This window comes from Pseudophryne corroboree, chromosome 1 (assembly GCF_028390025.1).
Source record: "Pseudophryne corroboree isolate aPseCor3 chromosome 1, aPseCor3.hap2, whole genome shotgun sequence".
In the NCBI taxonomy this organism is placed as follows: domain Eukaryota; kingdom Metazoa; phylum Chordata; class Amphibia; order Anura; family Myobatrachidae; genus Pseudophryne; species Pseudophryne corroboree.
This window is the reverse complement of record NC_086444.1, coordinates 1,015,969,839-1,015,995,143: the sequence shown is the minus strand read 5'-3', so window position 1 is coordinate 1,015,995,143 and position 25,305 is coordinate 1,015,969,839. Positions and strand designations below refer to the sequence as shown.

At 42.9% G+C, this 25,305-nt stretch overlaps 1 protein-coding gene across 1 annotated transcript in view; it reads left to right on the top strand.

The window, feature by feature from the left end:
• Positions 1–12,323, top strand: part of VEGFC (vascular endothelial growth factor C) — a 229,991-nt gene extending 217,668 nt beyond the window's left edge. The window contains exons 6-7 of the mRNA XM_063920664.1: positions 1,536–1,869; positions 10,423–12,323. Of these exons, the coding sequence (XP_063776734.1) occupies positions 1,536–1,869; positions 10,423–10,537 (449 nt within the window). The 3' untranslated portion in view covers positions 10,538–12,323. The remainder of the gene's footprint in view (positions 1–1,535; positions 1,870–10,422) is intronic.
• The last annotated feature ends 12,982 nt before the right edge of the window (positions 12,324–25,305 follow it).

The following is a 25,305-nucleotide window of genomic DNA, read 5'->3' as shown; positions in this document are numbered from 1 at the left end:
TCTGTGGAAAAATTGTCATGCTCATAAGTTATTGTTTACATAAATCATTTGAACTATATAATAATTATGCATATTACAAATTACTGACGTAATATCACATTACTGCTTTGTGTTTTCATTATAGTGAATAAAGCAGGCAATGTGACAACTTATTATATCGAGATAAGAAAATTACAGCAAAGAAAAATTATCAGTTTATTATTATTATTATTATTAATAATAATAATACATGCGACAAATGTTAAACTTGTCCGCATACATGATTATCTTCCGTGCATTAATTTAAAGATGTACGATTGTAATTCTTCTGAGGACATTTTATTAGCTGAAAACTCAGTACGAATGCTTGAAAAGTTTTTTAGATACAGTAACAATTCATTTGCGTTGTATCATCCAAAAAAGTTACTTGACCCGTTTCATCAATGTGTAATGCATTGGCCGGTGTTCCAGTGTTATTGTAATATTTTTTTAAAAGAAAATAGTAGCAGTATCCAGCATTAAATACCTTTTCAACATCTTTAGAGAGGAAAGTCTCTTTATGCTCCTGGAAGTAAAGCAATGAGCAGATGTTGTAAGAAGGTTAAGACGTCTTGATATAAATAAGTTTGGTATATGAACTTTGTTCCACAGAGAATCAAATCTTATGTTGCACTGGAGGCTTATTAAGGCTTTCCATGTCCCCTCCGGATCCATCCACCTTAAGATAGGAATGAGTATTGGCAGGTTAACCATTGATGTGCCATCAGTGATTTCTATTGATAGCATAAAACCATTGACAGTGAACCAATGATTGTTTCCGACCCTTGATGGCCACCGCTGGAGGGCATGGGGGCTGCGGGCCAATCAAAATTGGAGAATGGGCTTAGTGGATCTGCAGGGGGATGGCTAAGCACGGTGCTCTTGGCATCGACAGAGAGAAAAAAAAAACATCTTCTCCCAGTCTATCGATGGTGGAGATACATTGACCATCATTGCAAACCATTGATGGTTGTTCATCATCCTTGGTCGATGGCAATCACTACTTTTTGGGTCCGGTGCTTACCTTGCCTCATTGCAGGAATGATACTGCTTAACAGTCTTTAAAAATAGTAAAATGTTACAAGGACCAAAGCCTTTTGTCAATGTTTTGGCCATGAGTCATGTAGTTTTATTTAATTCAACCAGAAGGGGCTGATGCAGGGTTACATACAAGACAGTGGTAAGAAAACAAGCATATTTATGTATAGACACAACTATGCATAGCCCAAATTCCATCGACATACCATCACTAAATATTGACCATGTAAGAATGCCCCTTTCAATAAAAGATAACACCCCTTCAGCTGCAAGTGGAGAAACCATTGGGTTCCCTGTGACTCGTGTGGCCCATACTTGCATGCATTCAGCTCCAGAACATGAACAGTGTAAAAACGCACAGGATACGTCCACAGAAAGACTTGCATTCAGCTCTGTCTGCATCGGTATACAGCTGTGACTTTTTTTCACCTTTGTATTAGAGATTTTTGTTTTATCTTCATTTGCTTTATTTTGTTTAGACTCCGCTGAGGAATTCCATGATATTTGTGGTCCAAACAAAGAATTAGATGAAGAAACCTGTCAGTGTGTCTGCAAAGGGGGCTTGTTACCATCAAGCTGTGCTCCTCACAAAGAGCTAGACCGAACATCTTGCCAGTGTGTCTGCAAAAACAAACTTCTTTCCACGTCCTGTGGTCCCAACAAGGAGTACGATGAAGAGCGATGCCAGTGCCTGTGTAAAAAGACCTGCCCAAAACACCAGCCACTGAATCCTATAAAATGTGCCTGTGAATGTGTGGAGACGCCAAACAAATGTTTTCTCCGAGCACAGAGATTCAATCCTCAAACTTGCAGGTACAGCGGCAGAACACTATAAAGCTAGGCCACCATGTATTATGGTCTTTAAGAGATTAATGTTGTGAGTTTGTAAGGCAATACAGTGTAGAAAGTATTATTATCTTTAGCATATTCAGCCAAGAATAATTAAATTTGGGCTAACCCTTGATGACCTCTATCAAAGATAAGATATATACATATCTTTTATCTATATTTATGCGCATTTATCCAAAAATTTTGTATATCTTGTATTTATTTATTTTTTATTTTTTGTATTCCTATAAAACCAATTATTTTTGTATGTGTCAGATGTGAATTTTTAGAAATTTTTTATTATTATTTCTTTTTTATTGGCTCCTGTGATTATAATAAATTGTATATATATATTTTTTATACACTGGGTACTATTCTTTTAAATAGCTGTATAAACACCGTTGGTCGCTTAGAACCCCTCAATATTTTTCTGTTTAAAACTATCTTCAGGGATTTACCACCCCTGTACTTCTGGGGAATAGCTGACACCCATAGATTTGTGGAGTGTAATTCTATATAATATATATGTTCAATTAACTATTTATTACTTTTAATTGCCAGATAAACACATAGGTGATATTATCCTCACAAGTGGCACAATTTTTTTCATTTTAAACAAGAATAATTACATATTTACGTATTCCCTGTCTACAGTACCTCATTCTCCAGTCCCTGAAACCTTTGAATGAATAAATAAAATGAATAAATAGTAGCATGTACTGAAGCTCACTCTCTGGCTATAGCAGTACAGGAGTCTAGGATCCAGTATATGACATAAAGAAGAAGCTATGATTGCCTTCTTGTTGATTACCTTTGGCCAGGATGTGGTATAATTAGAGTAAAGGTTCATTTATTGGAAGGCTGTGAGGAATGGATATGACTTGTACTGCAGGTACATCAGTATGTACAGTATAGAAGATGAGGGTGTGTGTAAGTGTATAAGAGTTTATCTTTGTATAGGTATAGATGGATGTGTGAGAGCCAGATTTGTACTAGAATTAGTGCACCCGTTCTTTTTTATACAGAAATATGTACTTTGGAACTCAGTTACCTATGTAAAAGTGCTCACCTTCTTGCCTTGGGCCTTTGCAGGGAACTCCTTCAATTTCAAAAAGTTATTGTACCTACTAAGGGATTCAATTTGCAGCTAATTGCCGCAGCTAATTGAATCTGCCTTAAGGATTAACTTGTCAGTACAGTAATTTCAAGTACTACAGGTGAAACTCAGAAAATTAGAACATTGTGCAAAAGTTCATTTATTTCGGTAATTCAACTTAAAAGGTGAAACTAATGTATTATATAGACTCATTACATGCAAAGTGAGATATTTCAAGCCTTTATTTGTTATAATTTTGATGATTGTGACTCACAGTTTAACATAACACCATATCCAAAATCTCAGAAAATTAGAATATTACATAAAATCAATAAAAAAAGTATTTTAAAAACAGAAATGGGGCCCATACTAAGTATGGGCCCCTTTTGCATATATTACTGCCTCAATGCGGCGTGACATGGATTCTATCGGCCTGTGGCACTGCTGCAGTGTTATGGAAGACCAGGAGGCTTCAATAGCGGCCTTCAGCTCTTCTGCATTGTTCGGTCTCATGTCTCTCATCTTTCTCTCTTATGTTTTACTTTTATTGCTTACAAAGATAAGTAAGCCATTGTGAATACAGCTGCCCGACTCTGCTATTCAGACCTACATATTCACAACAAAAACTAACCATTCCGAATAAAACCTGATCAAGATCTTTCAGTTGTTGTTTGAGAGTTGGTAAAGTGCGTTCAGATGATAAACACATCTCACTGTGTGTGAGCATACCCCCCAACATCATAAACCAGCAACCCATGACACCCCTGTGCAACAGTGCCGCGTACTCCCAAAAGGGGGTGTCACCTTGGTAAAAGGGGAGTAGCTTTGTGGGAATGCCGTGAGCCAAGCCTCCCATTTTTAGCACTTTAGGGACATTCCCAGCACTCTATGAGCTTCTGGCATGACCCCAACTCCTCTCGTGAATTGATGCACAGCATATATTCACTACTCTAAGCAGAGCAGCGAGTGACAGGAGGCCTCCCAGCTGCTCCCCCACCCCCACCATGGCCCGTGGGTAGGACAGCGGGACAGTGCCTAAAAAACTTGACTGTCTCGTGAAAATCGGGACAGTTGGGAGGTATGGTGTGTAATCTCGCTTATTATGTAACCTGTGGAATTTATTACCCAAAATAGCTGCACCAACCCTGAATGAAGTTCATTATGTACACTGTGGACCTTATTCAGCTTCAGTTGCAATTTCTCTGACATCCTAGTGGATGCTGGGTACTCCGTAAGGACCATGGGGAATAGACGGGCTCCGCAGGAGACTGGGCACTCTAAAGAAAGATTTAGGTCTACCTGGTGTGCACTGGCTCCTCCCCCTATGACCCTCCTCCAAGCCTCAGTTAGATTTCTGTGCCCGGCCGAGCTGGATGCACACTAGTGGCTCTCCTGAGCTCCTAGAAAGAAAGTATAGTTTAGGTTTTTTATTTTCAGTGAGACCTGCTGGCAACAGGCTCACTGCATCGAGGGACTAAGGGGAGAAGAAGCGAACCTACCTAAGTGGTGGTAGCTTGGGCTTCTTAGGCTACTGGACACCATTAGCTCCAGAGGGATCGAACACAGGACCCGACCTCGTCGTCCGTTCCCGGAGCCGTGCCGCCGTCCCCCTTACAGAGCCAGAAGCAAGAAGGTGGTCCAGAAAATCGGCGGCTGAAGACTTCTGTCTTCTCCAAGGTAGCGCACAGCACTGCAGCTGTGCGCCATTGCTCCTCATGCACACCACACACTGCGGTCACTCATGGGTGCAGGGCGCTGGGGGGGGCGCCCTGAGCAGCAATACTAACCCCTTTGGCTGGCAAACTGGCACCATATATAGCCCCAGGGGCTATATAGGTGCTTTTTAACCCCTGCCAGAACTTTTACATTAGCGGGAGAAAGCCCGCCGAAAAAGGGCGGAGCCATCTCCCTCAGCACACTGGCGCCATTTTTCCCTCACAGCTTCGCTGGAAGGAAGCTCCCTGGCTCTCCCCTGCAGTCCTGCACTACAGAAAAGGGTAAAAAAGAGAGGGGGGGGCACAAATTAGGCACAGTATAACTATATTTATGCAGCTATAAAGGGAAAACACACTTCTATAGGTGATATCCCTGTGATATATAGCGCTCTGGTGTGTGCTGGCATACTCTCCCTCTGTCTTCCCAAAGGGCTTTGTGGGGTCCTGTGCTCTGTAAGAGCATTCCCTGTGTGCTGTGTGTTGGTACTGCTGTGTCGACATGTATGAGGAGGAAAATGATGTGGAGGCGGAGCAAATGCCTGTGAATGTGATGTCACCCCCTGCGGTTCGACACCTGTGTGGCTGGACTTATGGAAGGAATTGCGTGAAAGTGTCAACTCCTTACACAAAAGGTTTGACGACATAGGACAGCCGGCTACACAGCTTGTGCCTGTTCCAGCGTCTCAAATGTCATCAGGGGCTTTAAAACGCCCGCTAACTCAGGTGACAGATACAGACGTCGACACGGATACCGACTCCAGTGTCGACGATGATGAGACAATTTTACCCTCCAATAGGTCCACCCGTTACATGATTGAGGTAATGAAAAATGTTTTACGCATTTCTGATAATACCCCAGGTACCACAAAAAAGGGTATTATGTTTGGTGAGAAAAAACTACCAGTAGTTTTTCCTGCATCTGAGGAATTCAATGAGGTGTGTGAGGAAGCGTGGACTTCCCCTGATAAGAAATTGATAATTTCAAAACTATTATTGGCAGCGTACCCTTTCCCGTTAGAGGATAGGTCACGTTGGGAAACACCCCCTAGGGTAGATAAGGCGCTGACACGCTTATCAAAGAAGGTGGCACTACCGTCTCCGGATACGGCCACCCTGAAGGAACCTGCTGATAGAAAGCAGGAGGCTACCCTAAAAGCTATTTACACACACACGGGCATTATATTACGACCAGCGATTGCATCAGCTTGGATGTGCAGTGCTGCTGCTGCGTGGTCGGATTCCCTGTCAGATAATATCGATACCATGGATAGGGACAATATTTTGCTGACGATTGAGCATATAAAAGATGCAGTCTTATACATGCGTGATGCACAGAGGGATATTTGCCGGCTGGCATCAAGAATAAGCGCTATGTCCATTGCCGCCAGAAGGGGGTTATGGACTCGGCAATGGGCTGGCGATGCCGACTCAAAGCGGCACATGGAGGTTTTGCCCTATAAGGGGGTGGAACTGTTTGGGGATGGTCTTTCGGACCTCGTGTCCACAGCTACTGCTGGGAAATCGACCTTTTTGCCACAGGCTGCCCCACAGCAAAAGAAAGCACCGTATTATCAGGTACAGTCCTTTCGGCCCCAGAAAAGCAAGAGGGCTAGATGCTCATCCTTTCTGCCGAGAGGCAAAGGTAGAGGAAAAAAGCTGCAACACACAGCTAGTTCCCAAGAGCAGAAGTCCTCCCCTGCGTCCGGTAAGTCCACAGCATGACGCTGGGGCTGCTCAGGCGGACCCGGGTACGGTGGGGGCCCGTCTCAAAAATTTCAGCACACAGTGGGCTCTCTCACAGGTGGATCCCTGGGTCCTTCAAGTAGTACTTCAGGGGTACAGACTGGAATTCGAGACGTCTCCCCCCCGCCGTTTCCTAAAATCTGCCTTACCGGCAACTCCCTCTGCCAGGGAGGCAGTGTTGGTGGCTATTCAAAAACTGTATTCACAGCAAGTGATTGTCAAGGTACCCCTCCTTCAGCAAGGAAAGGGTTACTATTCCACAATGTTTGTGGTACCGAAACCGGACGGTTCGGTGAGACCCATCTTAAATTTAAAATCCTTGAACACTTATATCAAAAGGTTCAAGTTCAAGATGGAATCGCTCAGGGCGGTTATTGCGTGCCTGGAGGAGGGGGACTACATGGTCTCCCTGGACATCAAGGATGCGTACCTACATGTCCCCATTTACCCTCCTCACCAGGAGTACCTCAGATTTGTGGTACAGGACTGTCACTATCAGTTCCAGACGCTGCCGTTTGGGTTATCCACGGCACCGAGGGTCTTTACCAAGGTAATGGCCGAAATGATGATACTCCTTCGCAAGAAAGGAGTTTTCAATTATCCTGTACTTGGATGATCTCCTGATAAAGGCGAGGTCCAAGGAACAGTTGATAGTAGGGGTAGCACTTGCTCGGGACATGCTACAACAGCACGGCTGGATTCTCAATATTCCAAAGTCACAGCTGGTCCCGACGACACGTCTTCTGTTCCTGGGAATGATTCTGGACACAGACCAGAAAAGAGTGTTTCTTCCAGTGGGAAAAGCCGAGGAGTTGTCATCTCTAGTCAGAGACATCCTAAAACCGGGACAGGTGTCGGTACATCAATGCACACGAGTCCTGGGAAAGATGGTAGCTTCGTACGAGGCAATTCCATTCGGAAGGTTCCACGCAAGGACTTTCCAGTGGGACCTGTTGGACAAATGGCCCGGGTCCCATCTACAGATAAAACAGCGGATAACCCTATCGGCAAGAACCAGGGTGTCGCTGCTGTGGTGGCTGCAGACGGCTCATCTACTAGAGGGCCGCAGATTCGGAATACAGGACTGGGTCCTGGTGACCACGGACGCCAGCCTTCGGGGCTGGGGGGCAGTCACACAGGGAAGAAATTTCCAAGGTCTATGGTCAAATCAGGAGATTTCACTTCACATAAATATTCTGGAGCTAAGGGCCATTTACAATGCCCTAAGTCAAGCAAGACCCCTGCTTCAGAACCGGCCGGTGCTGATCCAGTCAGACAACATCACGGCGGTCGCCCATGTAAACAGACAGGGCGGCACAAGAAGCAGGAGGGCAATGGCAGAAGCCACAAGGATTCTCCGATGGGCAGAGAATCATGTGTTAGCACTGACAGCAGTATTCATTCCGGGAGTGGACAACTGGGAAGCAGACTTCCTCAGCAGGCACGACCTCCACCCAGGAGAATGGGGACTTCATCCAGAAGTTTTCCGAATGCTGGTCAACCGTTGGGAAAAACCACAGGTGGACATGATGGCGTCCCGCCTAAACAAAAAGCTAAAAAGGTATTGCGCCAGGTCAAGGGACCCTCAGGCGATCGCTGTGGACGCTCTAGTGACACCGTGGGTGTACCAGTCGGTTTATGTGTTTCCTCCTCTGCCCCTCATACCCAAGGTACTGAGAATAATAAGAAGGAGAGGAGTGAGAACTATTCTCGTGGCTCCGGATTGGCGAAGAAGGACTTGGTACCCGGAACTTCGAGAGATGCTTGCAGAGGACCCTTGGCCTCTGCCGCTCAGACAAGACCTGCTGCAGCAGGGACCCTGTCTGTTCCAAGACTTACCGCGGCTGCGTTTGACGGCATAGCGGTTGAACGCCGGATCCTGAAGGAAAAAGGTATTCCGGAGGAAGTCATGCCTACCCTGATCAAAGCCAGGAAGGATGTCACCGCAAAGCATTATCACCGCATTTGGCGGAATATGTTGCTTGGTGTGAGGCCAAGAAGGCCCCAACGGAGGAATTTCAACTGGGTCGTTTCTTACACTTCCTGCAAGCAGGTGTGACTTTGGGCCTCAAATTGAGGTCCATTAAGGTCCAGATCTCGGCCCTGTCGATTTTCTTCCAGAAAGAACTGGCTTCACTGCCTGAAGTTCAGACTTTTGTCAAGGGAGTCCTGCATATTCAGCCCCCAGTGGCACCTTGGGATCTCAATGTGGTCTTGGAATTTCTAAAATCACATTGGTTTGAGCCACTTAAGACTGTGGATTTAAAATATCTCACGTGGAAAGTGGTTATGTTGTTGGCTCTGGCTTCAGCCAGACGGGTGTCAGAATTGGCGGCTTTGTCCTGTAAAAGCCCCTATCTGATTTTCCATATGGATAGGGCAGAGTTGAGGACTCGTCCTCAGTTTCTCCCGAAGGTGGTGTCAGCTTTTCACTTGAACCAACCTATTGTGGTGCCTGCGGCTACTAGGGACTTGGAGGATTCCAAGTTTCTGGACGTAGTCAGGGCCCTGAAAATGTATGTTTCCAGGACGGCTGGAGTCAGGAAAACTGACTCGCTGTTTGTTCTATATGCACCCAACAAGCTGGGTGCACCTGCTTCTAAGCAGTCTATCGCGCGCTGGATTTGTAGCACTATTCAGCTGGCGCATTCTACGGTGGGACTACCGCAGCCTAAAAATGTGAAAGCCCATTCCACAAGGAAGGTGGGCTCATCTTGGGCGGCTGCCCGAGGGGTCTCGGCTTTACAACTTTGCCGAGCTGCTACTTGGTCAGGGGCAAACACGTTTGCAAAATTTTATAAATTTGATACCCTGGCTGAGGAGGACCTGGAGTTCTCTCATTCGGTGCTGCAGAGTCATCCGCACTCTTCCGCCCGTTTGGGAGCTTTGGTATAATCCCCATGGTCCTTACGGAGTACCCAGCATCCACTAGGACGTCAGAGAAAATAAGATTTTACTCACCGGTAAATCTATTTCTTGTAGTCCGTAGTGGATGCTGGGCGCCCATCCCAAGTGCGGATTGTCTGCAATACTTGTAAATAGTTATTGTTACAAAAATCGGGTTGTTATTGCGAGCCATCTGTTCAGAGGCTCCATTGTTATCATACTGTTAACCGGGGTTCCTATCACGAGTTATATGGTGTGATTGGTGTGGCTGGTATGAGTCTTACCCGGGATTCAAAATCCTTCCTTATTGTGTCAGCTCTTCCGGGCACAGTGTCCTAACTGAGGCTTGGAGGAGGGTCATAGGGGGAGGAGCCAGTGCACACCAGGTAGACCTAAATCTTTCTTTAGAGTGCCCAGTCTCCTGCGGTGCCCGTCTATTCCCCATGGTCCTTACGGAGTACCCAGCATCCACTACGGACTACGAGAAATAGATTTACCGGTGAGTAAAATCTTATTTTTGCTATTTCAGCAAAACCGCAACTGGCTGCGATCGCATGCTGGGGAAAAGGCCACCCAGCATGCACTTGCATCGCTGAATTGTGGATGTCCCCCTGCCTGCATCATTTTCCAGGTTGCATAGGCCACATGTGGTGTCATGCGGTAGCCCTGAACCCACCCCCGTTCCAATGACACGCCCGTCCAATGCCACGTCGCCTCCCCCGCAGCACCTTGTCGCTGCCCCGGTCCACCTTGCGAACACCTCTGCCTGTCGGGTGATTGTATCTCACTGTGTGCGCATGCGCAGTATGGCTGCTGCGTTTGCGCACTGGGCATTAATAGTTCAGTATGCGATCGCATCACTGATGCAAATTAGACACCACTAGATGTTTAAGTTTAATTGCAGTATTAGTTTATGTATTGGCACTTTAAGTAAACCTGATGGATTTAAAAGGAGAACTATAAGCCTGCTACAATAATTAATTAATTAAATATAGATCCTTTGCGTTGCACTTAAGCTTTATCTACAAATAACAATATTGTCACAAACCGATAACTGAATTATACACTAATTTACTAATTCTTGGTTTCCTTTTCTAGTTGCTACAGACCACCATGTAAAACTCGACCGAAACGTTGTGAACCTGGTTTTTATTATAGTGAAGAAGTGTGTCGCTGTGTACCCACATACTGGAAAAGACCACACATGAACTAGATGTAGTAACAGAAGATGTTTCATATGCTTTGGAAAATAAAGAAGACTTTTTCTTATTCTACTTTCTGGATCTACTTTTGCATTGGATACCCTATGTGGAGTAAAGACACTTAAACTTTGCATTATGTACAATTCTGGAACCCAAATCTAAACTTCGACCAAGATTATTATTATTATTATTTTATTTTTTTTGCAAGGGCTTGATAGGACATTTTTCTGCAATGGCAAAGCAAGTCCATGTTTTCCCTTGTGTTTTTTTTTTTTAATCAAGATAATGACTATATAATTTATTTCCACTAAAAATATTGTGCATCATTTCTGTTTATAGCAATATTAATGTAAAAGCGCACTGTGAGTAATATTTTTATATCATGTAAAATATGTTTAAAGTAAAAAAAAACACTTGTACTATAAGCCACAAAATATGCTCAGTTGGAATCCATTTCACACCTCAAGAATACCCGCTTTTAAAAACTATTTTATTTTTTTATTCTATTTTAGTATTGTGGATTTTGCAACTGAGATTTTATTCAACAATGCAAATTTACCACCAGTATTTGCACTGCCTTCAGATTTCTAGGTCTTAAGTTAATTGGAAGGAAGCACCTGGGAACAGAAGTCTTATAAGTACTGTACTTTGTTGTATTTGTAGAGCTATAAACGTCCATTGTTTCTTAACATTCGGATATGTGTGCACACGTGTCATGCGTCGAATATAAACTGGGTACAAGTCCGCAATGGTTGCTGTGAATTTGATAATTCTCATGGCTATATCATGCAAGCTCCAGGATTGTTCAATTTTGGCTTTCATTATGACACAATATAATTGGTGAGGGAAAAATAAACCGGCATTATATTGCGACATTTGTGAATTGATTTATACCAAAATATTTCCTTTCTAGCTCTCATTACTTTTCCAATAGTGTTGTGAGGACAAATATTTATAAACTTGATTGTTAAAATGCAAAGAATCACCTGGAATATTAGCACAATGTAAGGAAAGAAGATACAATACTGTACCTTATCTTATGAATAGATGCCAATTTCATACTGCACATAGGTAATACTGGCTTAAACTGATCTCTCTATCTTCTCTAACTAGAACTAGAGCATAATTGTGATCCCATGCTTTCCTGTGAACCGGCATGTAAAAACCTGTATCTGTTAGATCTTGTGATGCTCACAGCAGCGCATAGTATTTCAGGTTGGTAGTGTACTGATCTTGTGGGAGGTGCGTGCACTTGTGAGATTATTATATGGGGACAGGGTTGCATATGATACATTAAGTATCACAATTTGAGGAGTTGATTGAGGTGGGCAGGAAGAAACAAATCGAGAGCAAGTTTAATTTTAACGTCAGCAGAAGAGGCAGTGTGACAGCTCCCACTTTCATAATGTCATCAGAAGAGGCAGTGTGACAGCTCACACGTTTATAATGTCATCAGAAGAGGCAATGGGACAGCTCCCACTTTTATAATGTCATCAAAAAAGACAGTGTGACAGCTCACATGTTTATAATGTCATCAGAAGAGGCAGTGTGACAGCTGACACTTTTATAATGTTATCAGAAGAGGCAATGGGACAGCTCCCACTTTTATAATGTCATCAAAAAAGGCAGTGTGACAGCTCACATGTTTATAATGTCATCAGAAGAGGCAATGTGGCAGCTCACACGTTTATAATGTTATCGGAAGAGGCAGTGTGACAGCTGACACTTTTATAATGTTATCAGAAGAGGCAATGGGACAGCTCCCACTTTTATAATGTAATCAAAAAAGGCAGTGTGGCAGCTCACATGTTTATAATGTCATCAGAAGAGGCAATGTGGCAGCTCACACGTTTATAATGTTATCGGAAGAGGCAGTGTGACAGCTGACACTTTTATAATGTTATCAGAAGAGGCAATGGGACAGCTCCCACTTTTATAATGTAATCAAAAAAGGCAGTGTGGCAGCTCACATGTTTATAATGTCATCAGAAGAGGCAATGTGGCAGCTCACACGTTTATAATGTTATCGGAAGAGGCAGTGTGACAGCTGACACTTTTATAATGTTATCAGAAGAGGCAATGGGACAGCTCCCACTTTTATAATGTAATAAAAAAAGGCAGTGTGGCAGCTCACATGTTTATAATGTCATCAGAAGAGGCAGTGTGACAGCTGACACTTTCATAATGTCGTCAGAAGAAGCCATGTGAATGCTCATTCTTTTATACATTATGTTTACACTCAAAACAAGACCCTGCAAATATTCTTAGACACAGGATATATTTCCCTTTTACACTTAAATGTTTCCTATTTATGGTGCCTAAATGGTTAACTGCTGGCACTTAACTTCGTATGTTTCATTGGCCTCACAGTAATCTGGGGGCTAACAAAAAGTTTTTTGTATTATTTGGTATATTTTACATTTTACAATAATTTGTGGTTCCTGAGATCAGCAGAACATAGAAACATTTTTGGTTGCAGATAAGAACCACTTGGCCCATCTGGTCTGCCAATGACATACATACACACTAGGGCTAATTTTTTTTGTTTTGAGTCAATTAACCTACCAGTATATTTTTGGATTGTGGGAGAAAACCGACACAGTTAGGGCCACAGTGGGAATTGAACCCATGACCTCAGTGATGTGAGGCAGTAATGCTAACCATTACACCACCCGTACCGCCTTTGTATAGTAATATTATATACATTACAACATATATAAATATATAGTGTACGTCAGTGTTTCCCAGTTCCAGTCCTCCACCCCTAACCATGCATGTTTTACAGATCCTGTTGGTGCACAGGTGAATTTATTAGTGGCTGACACATTTTAAAAGATCCTCAAGTGGTGCTGATATCTCAGTTAGGGATCCTTAAGGACTGCAGTTGGGAAACACTGGTGTAGGTATATAGTAATACTTTATACATAATATTAAATGCTTAATTGGATAAAATAAATGTAGCACAGGCTAACTTTGTGAATTGTATTTTGAGAAGACATAGCTAATATGCTCATACTTTGCCTGTGTCATGCATCTTTTGTCTAAGTACTTCTCTGCATTTATGTAAAATATGACCTTGAGCTCATGTTTTATTCCCAGACAAGCAACCTTTTGACCATGTTTGTAATGTGTGAAGTGTGAACTATTAATTCTGAACGTGGTGTTGGAGTGCATTAGAAGGACCTGAATTTACCGAAGTGTGATGTTATGCAACATGTGAAAATATTCACATTTACTCTGAGCCAAAATGAAATCTGAAGTTTTGGAGAAATGTTTTTGAATTCGGCAAAAATGTACCTTTGTTTGTAATTATTTTGTTTGTTTGTTTTTTGCTACTTTTGTTTAAAATCACAGTTTTAGGTTTTGCTCTTGGCTTCATATTTTCATTGGGAAATTAATAATGTAAAGGAAACAATTGCACTTTTGATACAAAATCAACTTTTTAAAAATGATCAGTTTCAAAGATGGCCAAAGTTTGAAAGCATGTGTTATTATTTTTAGCCTATTTCCCATAATATTGGTTATGTTACACTTGTCTCTCTCAATCCATTAGGAACCAATATTTTGTTGTTTTTAAATTCATGAGAAAAATGAATGTATTGCTATTAATATTTGCTTATCATATGGTGATAATGACATTAATGACCTTTCTTCCATAATTTTTTTTTTTTCCATTTCGTATAAAAATTTTATGCAGGATTTCCATGAAAGTGCAAATATTTCTGATATGCTTGAGGTATCTGAATTTGTAATAAATATATGAAGAACAAATACATTACTGCCTAGTTTGTTACTTTTAAAGTCTATTTAAGTAATTGCTTGATATTTCTACTATTAAAGCAATATTTTTTTTAAATGTAATTGTGGGTTTCCACACTTTTTTCCTCAAATTCCTTAGATCAGGTATACAAAAATCATTTACTATAGGAAAAGCACAACCTCTTTTGCTTTTCATTGCCCTTTGCCAGCTGTGTCCCCAAGCACATGATATCATGTGGAGGGGGTGGCGCTGGCAGCACGGGAATATATAGCACCAACTGGAGCATCCTCGGTTTGCTGTGGCTGCGAGTGGCCATCTGAAGCCTCCAAAGTACCAGTGTCACTGTAGTAGCAATTCTGGCTGCGAGGTGCCTGGAGCTAGCCAGATGCAGTGGCCGTTGGTGAGTGGCAGTGTTACCCACAGGGCACTGTGCTCTTTGATGCAGCACCGCTCATATACGGCCCTGCAGTGAAGCCGTCCCATTCAAATTTCACATAGACACATACAGTAGAGGCTGCATCCATAGTGTAGAAACTGAATCTGGGGCTGATTTTTATATATTTATAGTGAATGTAGCATACTTCAGATTTAACTAATAATAGTGTCAAGAACTAAAGAAAAGGAGAACAACTGGGATGCAGTTAAAATGCCGGCTGTCGGGATCCTGGTGTTCAGGAGACTGACGCCGGAATCCCAAATAGCCATCATTTTACCAATGAACGGAAGCCCAACACCCGCTCAGTATTCCGACTCGGTAGGTGGTTCCATGCCACCAACCCAGTGGGAATAGAACTTGTGGCGATCGGGATGCCATTGTCTGTATACTGACAGCCGGCATCCCATCTGCCGGTAAATCATACTGGATCCGAATAGCTCCTTTGTTGCAATGCATCTTTATAATTATCTAACATATTGGTGACCTGAAACACTTGGGGGGTCTTCTAACATTATAATCTCAGTAGTAAGTTAAATCGATGTATGTAATCAATAAAAAGCGCTACCTAGAATTACGTATCAGCTGGCATTTTAAACAAACATTCCAAGCTACCACAAACATGACAACTAAGCACGGATCTGGGTGCTGCAAGTAAAAGCTTCGAGGACACATATTGCACATCACTGATCTGACCAATTGTGTAGTGTAGACAGATAATATTATGAATCACTGCAACTGCAATCAGTCTGCTTTTATATCAGTACAGATACAACATTGGTGTAAGTAGGAAAAATGTCTTAGTGGTACTGTGTGCGCGCAGCGAAGGCCCAAAAAAAAATTGGTGTGTGATACACATATGGGGCCCAGATACAAATATGCCCTCAGTAGTGCAGTGCTAGATACACATATGCCACCAATAGTGCCAGATACACATTTGCCACCAGTAGTGCAGTGCCAGATACACATATGCCCCCAGTAGAGCAGTGCCAGATACACATATGCCCCCAGTAGAGCAGTGCCAGATACACATGTGCCCCTAAAAGTGCCAGATACACATATGTCCCAACAGTGCCAGATAACATATGCCCCCACAGTGCCAGATACACATATGCTCACACTGTGCCAGATAACATATGCCTCGACATGCCTCCACAGTGCCAAATTACAAATGCCCCCACAGTGCCTGATATACATATGCCCTCACAGTGCCATATACACACATGCCCACATTGTGCCAGATACACATGCCCCCACAGTGCCAGATAACATATGCCCCCACAGTACCAGATAACATATGCCCCCACAGTGCCAGATACACATATGCCCCAACAGTGCCAGATACACATATGTCCCCAATGTGCTCACCGCTGCTGCTGCTGCTGCTGCTGACTGACTGTGTATGAGTGCTGGAGAGTGCAGCACTTCTCTCTTGCTCCTCAGCTCGGTCTTTGGTGATGGCATGGGTATCTTAAATCAGGCGCTGGTTCATGAGCCAATCAGAGCTCGTGGACTGGCAGCTCCTGATTGGTTGCCAGTCCACGAACTCTGATTGACTCACAAACTGGCACCTGATTTAAGATACTTGCACCGCCGCTGGAGACCCGACTGAGAAGCAGGAGAGGCACGCGCTGCGCTCTCCTGCCCTCGCTGCAAGCAAGGTGGTCGGGCAGCAAAAAGACCCCTGCCCACAGGCCACAAAAGGATGCGGTAGGGGCCTCATGCGGCCCATGGCCCGGGAGTTTGACACCCCTGATCTACACTAACGATACAAATAGTGAGTAAATTCACCAGTGGGAGTGCTAAAGCTGGGTACACACTAGACAATATTTTGAACGATTTGCTTGATTCCAACGGGCTGGAATGATAAAGCGTTCAAACCGTGAAGTTTGTACGCACTATTTGCCAACCCCCGCGGTAGTCAGCAATGTCTTCTGGTTGGCCCTAAATGCAGCTCAATATGAGGATATCGTCAGCGACTGCATACTCCTGGATGTGGCCACTGATGACATATCTTTAGGTCTTTTGCAAGATTGCACAGTGTGTACGCATTATCTCTTTTTGCCCGGTTGTTCAAGAGTTGATGACATTGCATCATTTCCCTGTCATCTAGTGTTTATCCAGCTTTAAGCTCTGCGCCCCCATTGGTGAATTTACTCACAATTTGCATTGTTACTTTTGGCTTCACTAGGTTATTCAGAAATACCTACTAGGGAGGGGTGTGGCTCATAGGGTCGACCACACTTAGGTCAACAGTGTCTAGGTCGACCACTATTGGTCGACATGGTTTCTAGGTCGACAGGGTCTCTAGGTCGACATGAGTTTTTTTTTTGTTTAGTTTTCTCTGTAGAGTGACCGGGAACCCCAATTAGTGCACTGTGTCCCCTCGCATGGCTCGCCATGCTTCGGGCAGCGTGCCTCGCTCTGCTACCTCTGCACAGGTTACCATTCCTGATTGTAGTCTCCGTGGATCGTAAAGCATGAAAAAGTTCAAAAAAATTTTTTTTTAAACTCATGTCAACCTAGAAACCATGCCGACTTAAATGTGGTCGACCTAGAGACCAGATACCCAAGGGAGCAGCAGCTACATAATTTTTTCAACATTGATAATTTATTAAGTGTGTGCCCAGTGAGTTTTTCTTCTGTTCTCTACATGACCAGAAGGGAGTGGTCTTTATTCTCTACTAGGCTACTAGAGAATATTCAGTATTGTACACTGGGTCACCATGGAGTGAGCTGTGTTGTCTAGTTTGCCAAAAATGAATGCACTCTATTATTCCCCCAGACCCAGGGATTGGACTGTATTGTTGGATAATGCATCTTGTCTTTAGTGCTGCAGCTATGCCTTTTTCACCAGAATTAAATCTAGTAAATGGTAATTGACAGATAACTATGAAACGAACGCGTTATTACCCATTTCAATTTGTAAAATATATTGAACATATAAGTATGTGAAACATACTGTATATCAATCATGTTTTTTGTACCTTTTAACATGTGCACATTGACGATATGGTCTTTAGCAGCATTCATAAGAGATTGGGCTGTTTTGTACACTAGCCACCAGTGAACGAGTTGTTGTATTGGTCCCTAGTGTCTAAGAGGCCAGCATGGAAATGGGTTCCATTACCTGTTGGTCCATCATGAAATTACTTTTATTGTATACTTGGCCACCTAACATTGATGTCTGTAGTGTATCTTTATCTTATCATGGGAACTGCATTGTACACTAGCCACCACAGAAAGGATCTTCACAAACACTTCATACTTACACGATTGGGCTCCGGGGTCACTGTATTTGTGTTATGTGAATATCTAAGTAAGCAATGTATAATTCATGATACACTAATATGTTGGAGGCACATTGATCAATGTAGAAATATAAACATATATGTATTAAGAGCCAAATGAAGTTCTTTGCCAGGGCACTTCGGGTAGTAAATTAGATCACATATTAAAATCCCAATTTATTGTCTATATATTAAACTTGTAGGCACTGCCCCCATTCATCAAATCGTTATATTATGTATTAATATCCTTAATACATAAATGACAATGCAGTAAACCATAAACTAAAATGAAGTCAAGAAAATCGGTTTTATACAATGAAAATAAAAAAATAAAGGAATTTAAAATTGTATCTTAACTTGAAAAATCAGAATATTAAACCACTGTCTACCCTGTGTGCAATGTATGACCCGTATAAAGTTCATTTTAATGACTGAACACTGAGTATCTGCTCTTACAATGACACCACTCTCTTAGCTCAAAAGAAGCTGTCATATATCACATTTCTTTGTAATAGTATTTATTGTAATTACAATGTCATGGCTCAGTAAATAATTTGTCACTTTGTGTACCACACCGCCAGTGTCGTCTTTGTATGTATTATCCCTATATACTGTACAGTATCTTATCAACAAAGTATTTTTTTGTAACAGCAACTACTCCGCAATGAAAACACCAATTTTGATGGTTCAGGTGTCAGGGCCGAAACTAGGATTTACGGCACCCGGGGCAAGGCAGTAAGTTAGCGCCCCCCCCCCCCCCCCACACACACACACACAGAAAAGAATAAATTTTTTTTTTATTTTTTATATATATATATATATATATATATATATATATTAAAATATATATATATAAAATAATAACAGTAGAGAATAGATAAAAAAATACACTAAAATAGAATAAAAAAAATAATATGCTTCATAATATCCCTCAGACAAGCAGACCCCAAGTAAAACACACACAGTATGTGTGTGTGTGTGTATATATATATATATATATATATATACATACATACATACATACATATACATTCATATATACATACATACATTTATCCATATGAACTTTAGTTGTCACAGTGGTATATACTAAGGCAATATATACTGTATAAACTTAAATAACTAGTTTAAATGAGCTGCAGGGGTTAACACCAGAGTGAGGGGGTGTGTGTGTTTTACCTCCAGTCCTCTCACTCTTTAATCAGACGAGGTGAAGGGTGCTGGGCTGCTGCAATCAATCACTGCTGGTGTCTCGGTCAGCGACTCAGCGCTGAATGCAGGGCAGCGTGGGGCTGGAGAAAGCTTTGCATCGAGTCACAGCCAGAGCGGGCGGGCGGCTTGCCGCTCAGGATAGCCGACTACTTCAGCTCCAGCGGCGGCCATATCTCTGCAGGGTGAGTGAAATGCCTCATGGGATTTGTAGTCTTTCTGTTACAGCTCCAAGTATAACCAGTAACAGACTTTACTACAAATCCCATGTTCCTCCACTTCCTCCTTTTGCTGTATCAGACGCAGCAGGATCCCAGCACCCTATCCGATCCCGCGCCCGGGTCACATGCCCCCCTAGCCCCCCCCTAGTTTCGGCCCTGCAGGTGTCATTCAATAGGGTGTGTGATTATGTATGTGCAATAAAGTCTCAGAATTTTGATAACTGGTCAGGTTGTTGAGGAATATGTCATGATATTTTCACACAGAAAAAGCATTGAGATTGGGTTGCACACTTTTTTTCCCTTTTGGTTGTAAATTTCAGCAAAGCCCTTGCCAATTTTTTTCTGCCCTAAATTCAGTTGATATAATTAATTGCTTATAACACTTTTGGTATACAGTAAACTTAAGATGAACATATTGAAGAACATACTTTTTTTTGCATGACTTCGAGCAACGCGGTTGACTAGTGTGTGTGTGTGTGTGTGTGTATATATATATATATATATATATATATATATATACACACACACACACACACACACACACACACACACACAGTATAAATAAGAACTCGCAGGCAGGTATTCCAGTTACAACCACAGTTTCTTTACTGACATCAGACACTGTAGGACAGCATACACAGGCTTGGGCCTGGTCACACAGGTACATACAGAAAAATTAAACGAACATAAAAGGTCCTAGCACTTCCTGTGCTCACAAGTCATTCTGCTGCAGTGGCTTGCAGCTACACGTGCCATGCTCTCCTGGCACTGCCAATGTCCACAGTCCCTGGCGCTATAAACTCATCCCTGCTCACTGGCCTCTAACAGGCACCAGCACAATGCATTGTGGGTAAATGGGATATAAAAAAACCCTCTCCTGCACCTGACTTCCTGCTGTCTCTGGGTGAGCTGGAAGACCCAGACCTCTGTTTCTCCAGCTGCAGCTGTGACATTCAGAAAGCCTGGAATCATAAACTTCCACTACAGGTGCAGAATGTGCAGGCCTTGTTTTCTTCTCCATTGTAGGGAGCTGATTCCACCAGAATGTGAGATATATATATATATATATATATATATAAAATGCAACAATGACATTATGGGGGCGCCAATAGTGCATTGAAAGTGCTACAGCTTTATTCACAGAGGCCCACTGACTAAGTCTGATGAAGAAACGCGTATGGACGTGGTCTGACGCAAGGAACTTGATCCCGATCTGAGGACACTGGATCTCTTCGGGGTAATGTCGTTTATCTGTTATGCAAATGGTGGTCTAGCCGCCTTTTATGGTACGTGCTTTTACTTGCTTGCATCTATGTGGAAATTTGAATAAAACTGTTGCACTTTTAATGCACTATTGGCGCCTCCGTCATTTCATTGTTTGGAGATGATTACAGGTTGGAGATGGTTACAGAACCATCTCTAAAGACTTTAGACTTCACTAATCAACAGTCAGACAGATTGTTAACTGTTCACGTGCTGCTGTAATGTTGGTGTATTGTGACTGGACATGTGCACCTTTGCAAATAGCCGATGTAGAAACTGCGGAGCACCACGTGCCATTGATGTGAGCGGTGGACGTCAGCTACAAAGGTGCATGAGGGATGACTGACATGATACAGTGGAGCAGCTCACCTTCAAAATGAACCTGGGGAACCTGACGTGTGTCTAAAATGACAGTTCAGAGAACCCTGCTGTCTATGGGGCTCTGAAGCAGTTACTCTGGCTATTAGCTGGTGGTCGTAATAATGTGACTCGACCATGTATTATAGCTATTATAGCTATCCAAAAGCAAATACCCTTATTTTGCGCTACTTAATAGCAATTTAAAAAAAATTGATCTTAAATTAACCTGCCAGCTCTCCATGAGAGACCCCTATCAATAAAGGATCTAATCTTACACATACACTCAAAAGGCTCAAGAGGGTGCTCACAATTATAATACAAATGAGTCAATCTCACTTCTCAAAAAAGTCCACTCCTTAGCCAATGGATATTATTGAATTACTGTACTTCATAAAAAAGGCTCTATCATATACAGTAGTTCAGAACATGGCTCAATTTTCTGGTATATGTCATTCTGACATTAATTTTGTGCTGATAATTCTTGTATTGAACCATGGCCCTCATTCCGAGTTGTTCGCTCGTTATTTTTCATCGCATCGCAGCAATTTTCTGCAAACTGCGCATGCGCAATGTTCGCACTGCGGCTGCGCCAAGTAAATTTGCTAAGAAGTTTGGTATATTACTCATGGCATTACGAGGTTTTTTCTTTGTTCTGGTGATTGTAGTGTGATTGACAGGAAGTGGGTGTTTCTGGGCGGAAACTGGCCGTTTTATGGGAGTGTGTGAAAAAATGCTGCCGTTTCTGGGAAAAACACGGGAGTGGCTGGAGAAACGGGGGAGTGTCTGGGCGAACGCTGGGTGTGTTTGTGACGTCAAACCAGGAACGAAACTGACTGAACTGATCGCAGTGGCAGAGTAAGTGTCGAGCTACTCAGAAACTGCTTAGAAATTTCTATTTGCAGTTTTGAGAATCTTTCGTTCGCAATTCTGCTAAGCTAAGATTCACTCCCAGTAGGCGGCGGCTTAGCGTGTGCAATGCTGCTAAAAGCAGCTTGTGAGCGAACAACTCGGAATGAGGGCCCATATTCAGGAAATGTTAAATCTTCATTAACTTCTGTCACTTTTCTTTGGATCCTGTAATTAGACACTCATACCAATGGGTGGTATTCATGTGACCGCCGGTCAGCTGACCGACAGTCACATGACCTCCTCCGTGAGCCCGACGGCTCACTATCCCAATGGTCGGCATGCCGACCAACAGGGACTATTTCCACTCGTGGGTGTCCACGACACCCATAGAGTGGGAATAGAACCCGTGGCGACCGCAGGTCGCCACCGAGCCCGCAGGTCGCCACCGAGCCCGCAGCGTGGCGAGCCCGCAAGGGGCTTGCTGCACTCGCCCCTCCCCGCCGGGATCCCGGCGTCGGTATGCTGCTGGGATCCCGGCGTCGGTAAGGTGACCGGCGGTCAGGAGACCGCCGGTCACCAGTACTATACCCATACCAATGACACCTGACAAAAGGCCAACCTTTATGTATATGAAAAATTCTCAATTTCATTTAAAAATCACATACAATTTTACATAGTTTTGCTTAAATAAATTTCCCAAAAGGATGATCCACGTTTGTAGGTTGAAATACATTCTACCAACGCTAAAGGAAGCCACAGTCATGATCGCACTCCCTTTATCGGGTGGGACAGGCAGTTATATATCTTTTTCTCAGTGTGGTAAAACTACATCCTTAGAGGGAGTACTGTATATGTAAGCAGAGCTACAGTATGTCAATTTTTTAAGAAATAATGTTTAAGAAAATTGAGAATTTTTCATATATATGACAGTCAGCCTTTTGTCAGTGCTGTGGCCATCAGATTTTAGTATCTAGTGGTTTAGAGTCCTCATTAACAATGTACATGCTGTTTAAAGGAATCCACCATCAGAGATACATAAGAAAGCACACCTGACTGGCTAGCCGCCTATTAAGAAAGGCGGGATCACAGACATTAGCTAAAATGGTCCTGTACAAGGCTACGCCCATGTATTCCATTGCCTGAATCAGCGTCTGGGCCCATTTTTTTCAAACTACAATAAACATTTGATTGAGTTGTGTGTACTTTAAGGCACATTTCAGTAATGATAAATTTTAATGCAGATTTTAAATCATTGTAAAGGCTAAAGATTCCAGCTATGCACTAAAGTATTAAATACCTCTATGACTTAGGATACTTACTGGTAAACATTAACAAGTTAGGAGTTACTTATTCACAATTTAGTGTCAGACAGAAATGTTTATGCATCTTGATGGCTACTAAAGTAAGGAAATTGTTTATAAAATGTGCATTGGACGGGACAAGTTAGCTGTCATTTAGAATAATTACACTTCTAACTATGGTCTGTAAAAGTAAATCTAAAACAGTTAACAACTGAATGATGTCATTTTGCAAATTCTAATAAAATGTCAAAAAAATCTTCTAAATAAGGTTAGATATTGCATTTGAATTCTTCTGCTGAGGTCATTAACCAAATAAATAATAAGATTTTACTTACCGATAAATCTATTTCTCGTAGTCCGTAGTGGATGCTGGGACTCCGTAAGGACCATGGGGAATAGCGGCTCCGCAGGAGACAGGGCACAAAATAAAAGCTTAAGGATCAGGTGGTGTGCACTGGCTCCTCCCCCTATGACCCTCCTCCAAGCCTCAGTTAGGATACTGTGCCCGGACGAGCGTACATAATAAGGAAGGATCTTGAATCCCGGGTAAGACTCATACCAGCCACACCAATCACACCGTACAACTCGTGATCTGAACCCAGTTAACAGTATGATAAATGCAAAGGAGCCTCTGAAAAGATGGCTCAAACAATAATAACCCGAATTTTTGTAACAATAACTATATACAAGTATTGCAGACAATCCGCACTAGGGATGGGCGCCCAGCATCCACTACGGACTACGAGAAATAGATTTATCGGTAAGTAAAATCTTATTTTCTCTGACGTCCTAGTGGATGCTGGGACTCCGTAAGGACCATGGGGATTATACCAAAGCTCCCAAACGGGCGGGAGAGTGCGGATGACTCTGCAGCACCGAATGAGAGAACTCCAGGTCCTCCTCAGCCAGGGTATCAAATTTGTAGAATTTAGCAAACGTGTTTGCCCCTGACCAAGTAGCTGCTCGGCAAAGTTGTAAAGCCGAGACCCCTCGGGCAGCCGCCCAAGATGAGCCCACTTTCCTTGTGGCTTTTACTGATTTTGGCTGTGGCAATCCTGCCACGGAATGTGCAAGCTGAATTGTACTACAAATCCAACGAGCAATCGTCTGCTTTGAAGCAGGAGCACCCAGCTTGTTGGGTGCATACAGGATAAACAGCGAGTCAGTTTTCCTGACTCCAGCCGTCCTGGAAACATATATTTTCAGGGCCCTGACAACGTCTAGCAACTTGGAGTCCTCCAAGTCCCTAGTAGCCGCAGGCACCACAATAGGTTGGTTCATGTGAAATGCAGAAACCACCTTAGGTAGAAATTGAGGAGGAGTCCTCAATTCCGCCCTGTCAGAATGAAAAATTAAGTAAGGGCTTTTATATGATAAAGCCGCCAATTCTGACACACGCCTGGCTGAAGCCAAGGCTAACAACATCGACACCTTCCACGTGAGATATTTTAAGTCCACAGTGGAAAGTGGTTCAAACCAATGTGATTTTAGAAAACTCAATACAACATTGAGATCCCAAGGTGCCACTGGAGGCACAAAAGGAGGCTGTATGTGCAGCACCCCTTTCACAAATGTCTGAACTTCAGGTACTAAAGCCAGTTCTTTCTGGAAGAAAATCGACAAGGCCGAAATTTGAACCTTAATGGACCCTAATTTTAGGCCCATAGACAGTCCTGTTTGCAGGAAATGCAGGAAACGACCCAGTTGAAATTCCTCTGTAGGGGCCTTCTTGGCCTCACACCACGCAACATATTTACGCCAAATGCGGTGATAATGTTTTGCGGTTACTTCCTTCCTGGCTTTGACCAGAGTAGGGATGACTTCTTCTGGAATGCCCTTTTCCTTTAGGATCCGGCGTTCAACCGCCATGACGTCAAACGCAGCCGCGGTAAGTCTTGGAACAGACAAGGCCCCTGCAGTAGCAGGTCCTTTCTTAGAGGTAGAGGCCACGGTTCGTCCGTGAGCATCTCTTGAAGTTCCGGGTACCAAGTCCTTCTTGGCCAATCCGGAACCACGAGTATAGTTCTTACTCCTCTCCTTCTTATGATTCTCAGTACTTTTGGTATGAGAGGCAGAGGAGGGAACACATACAC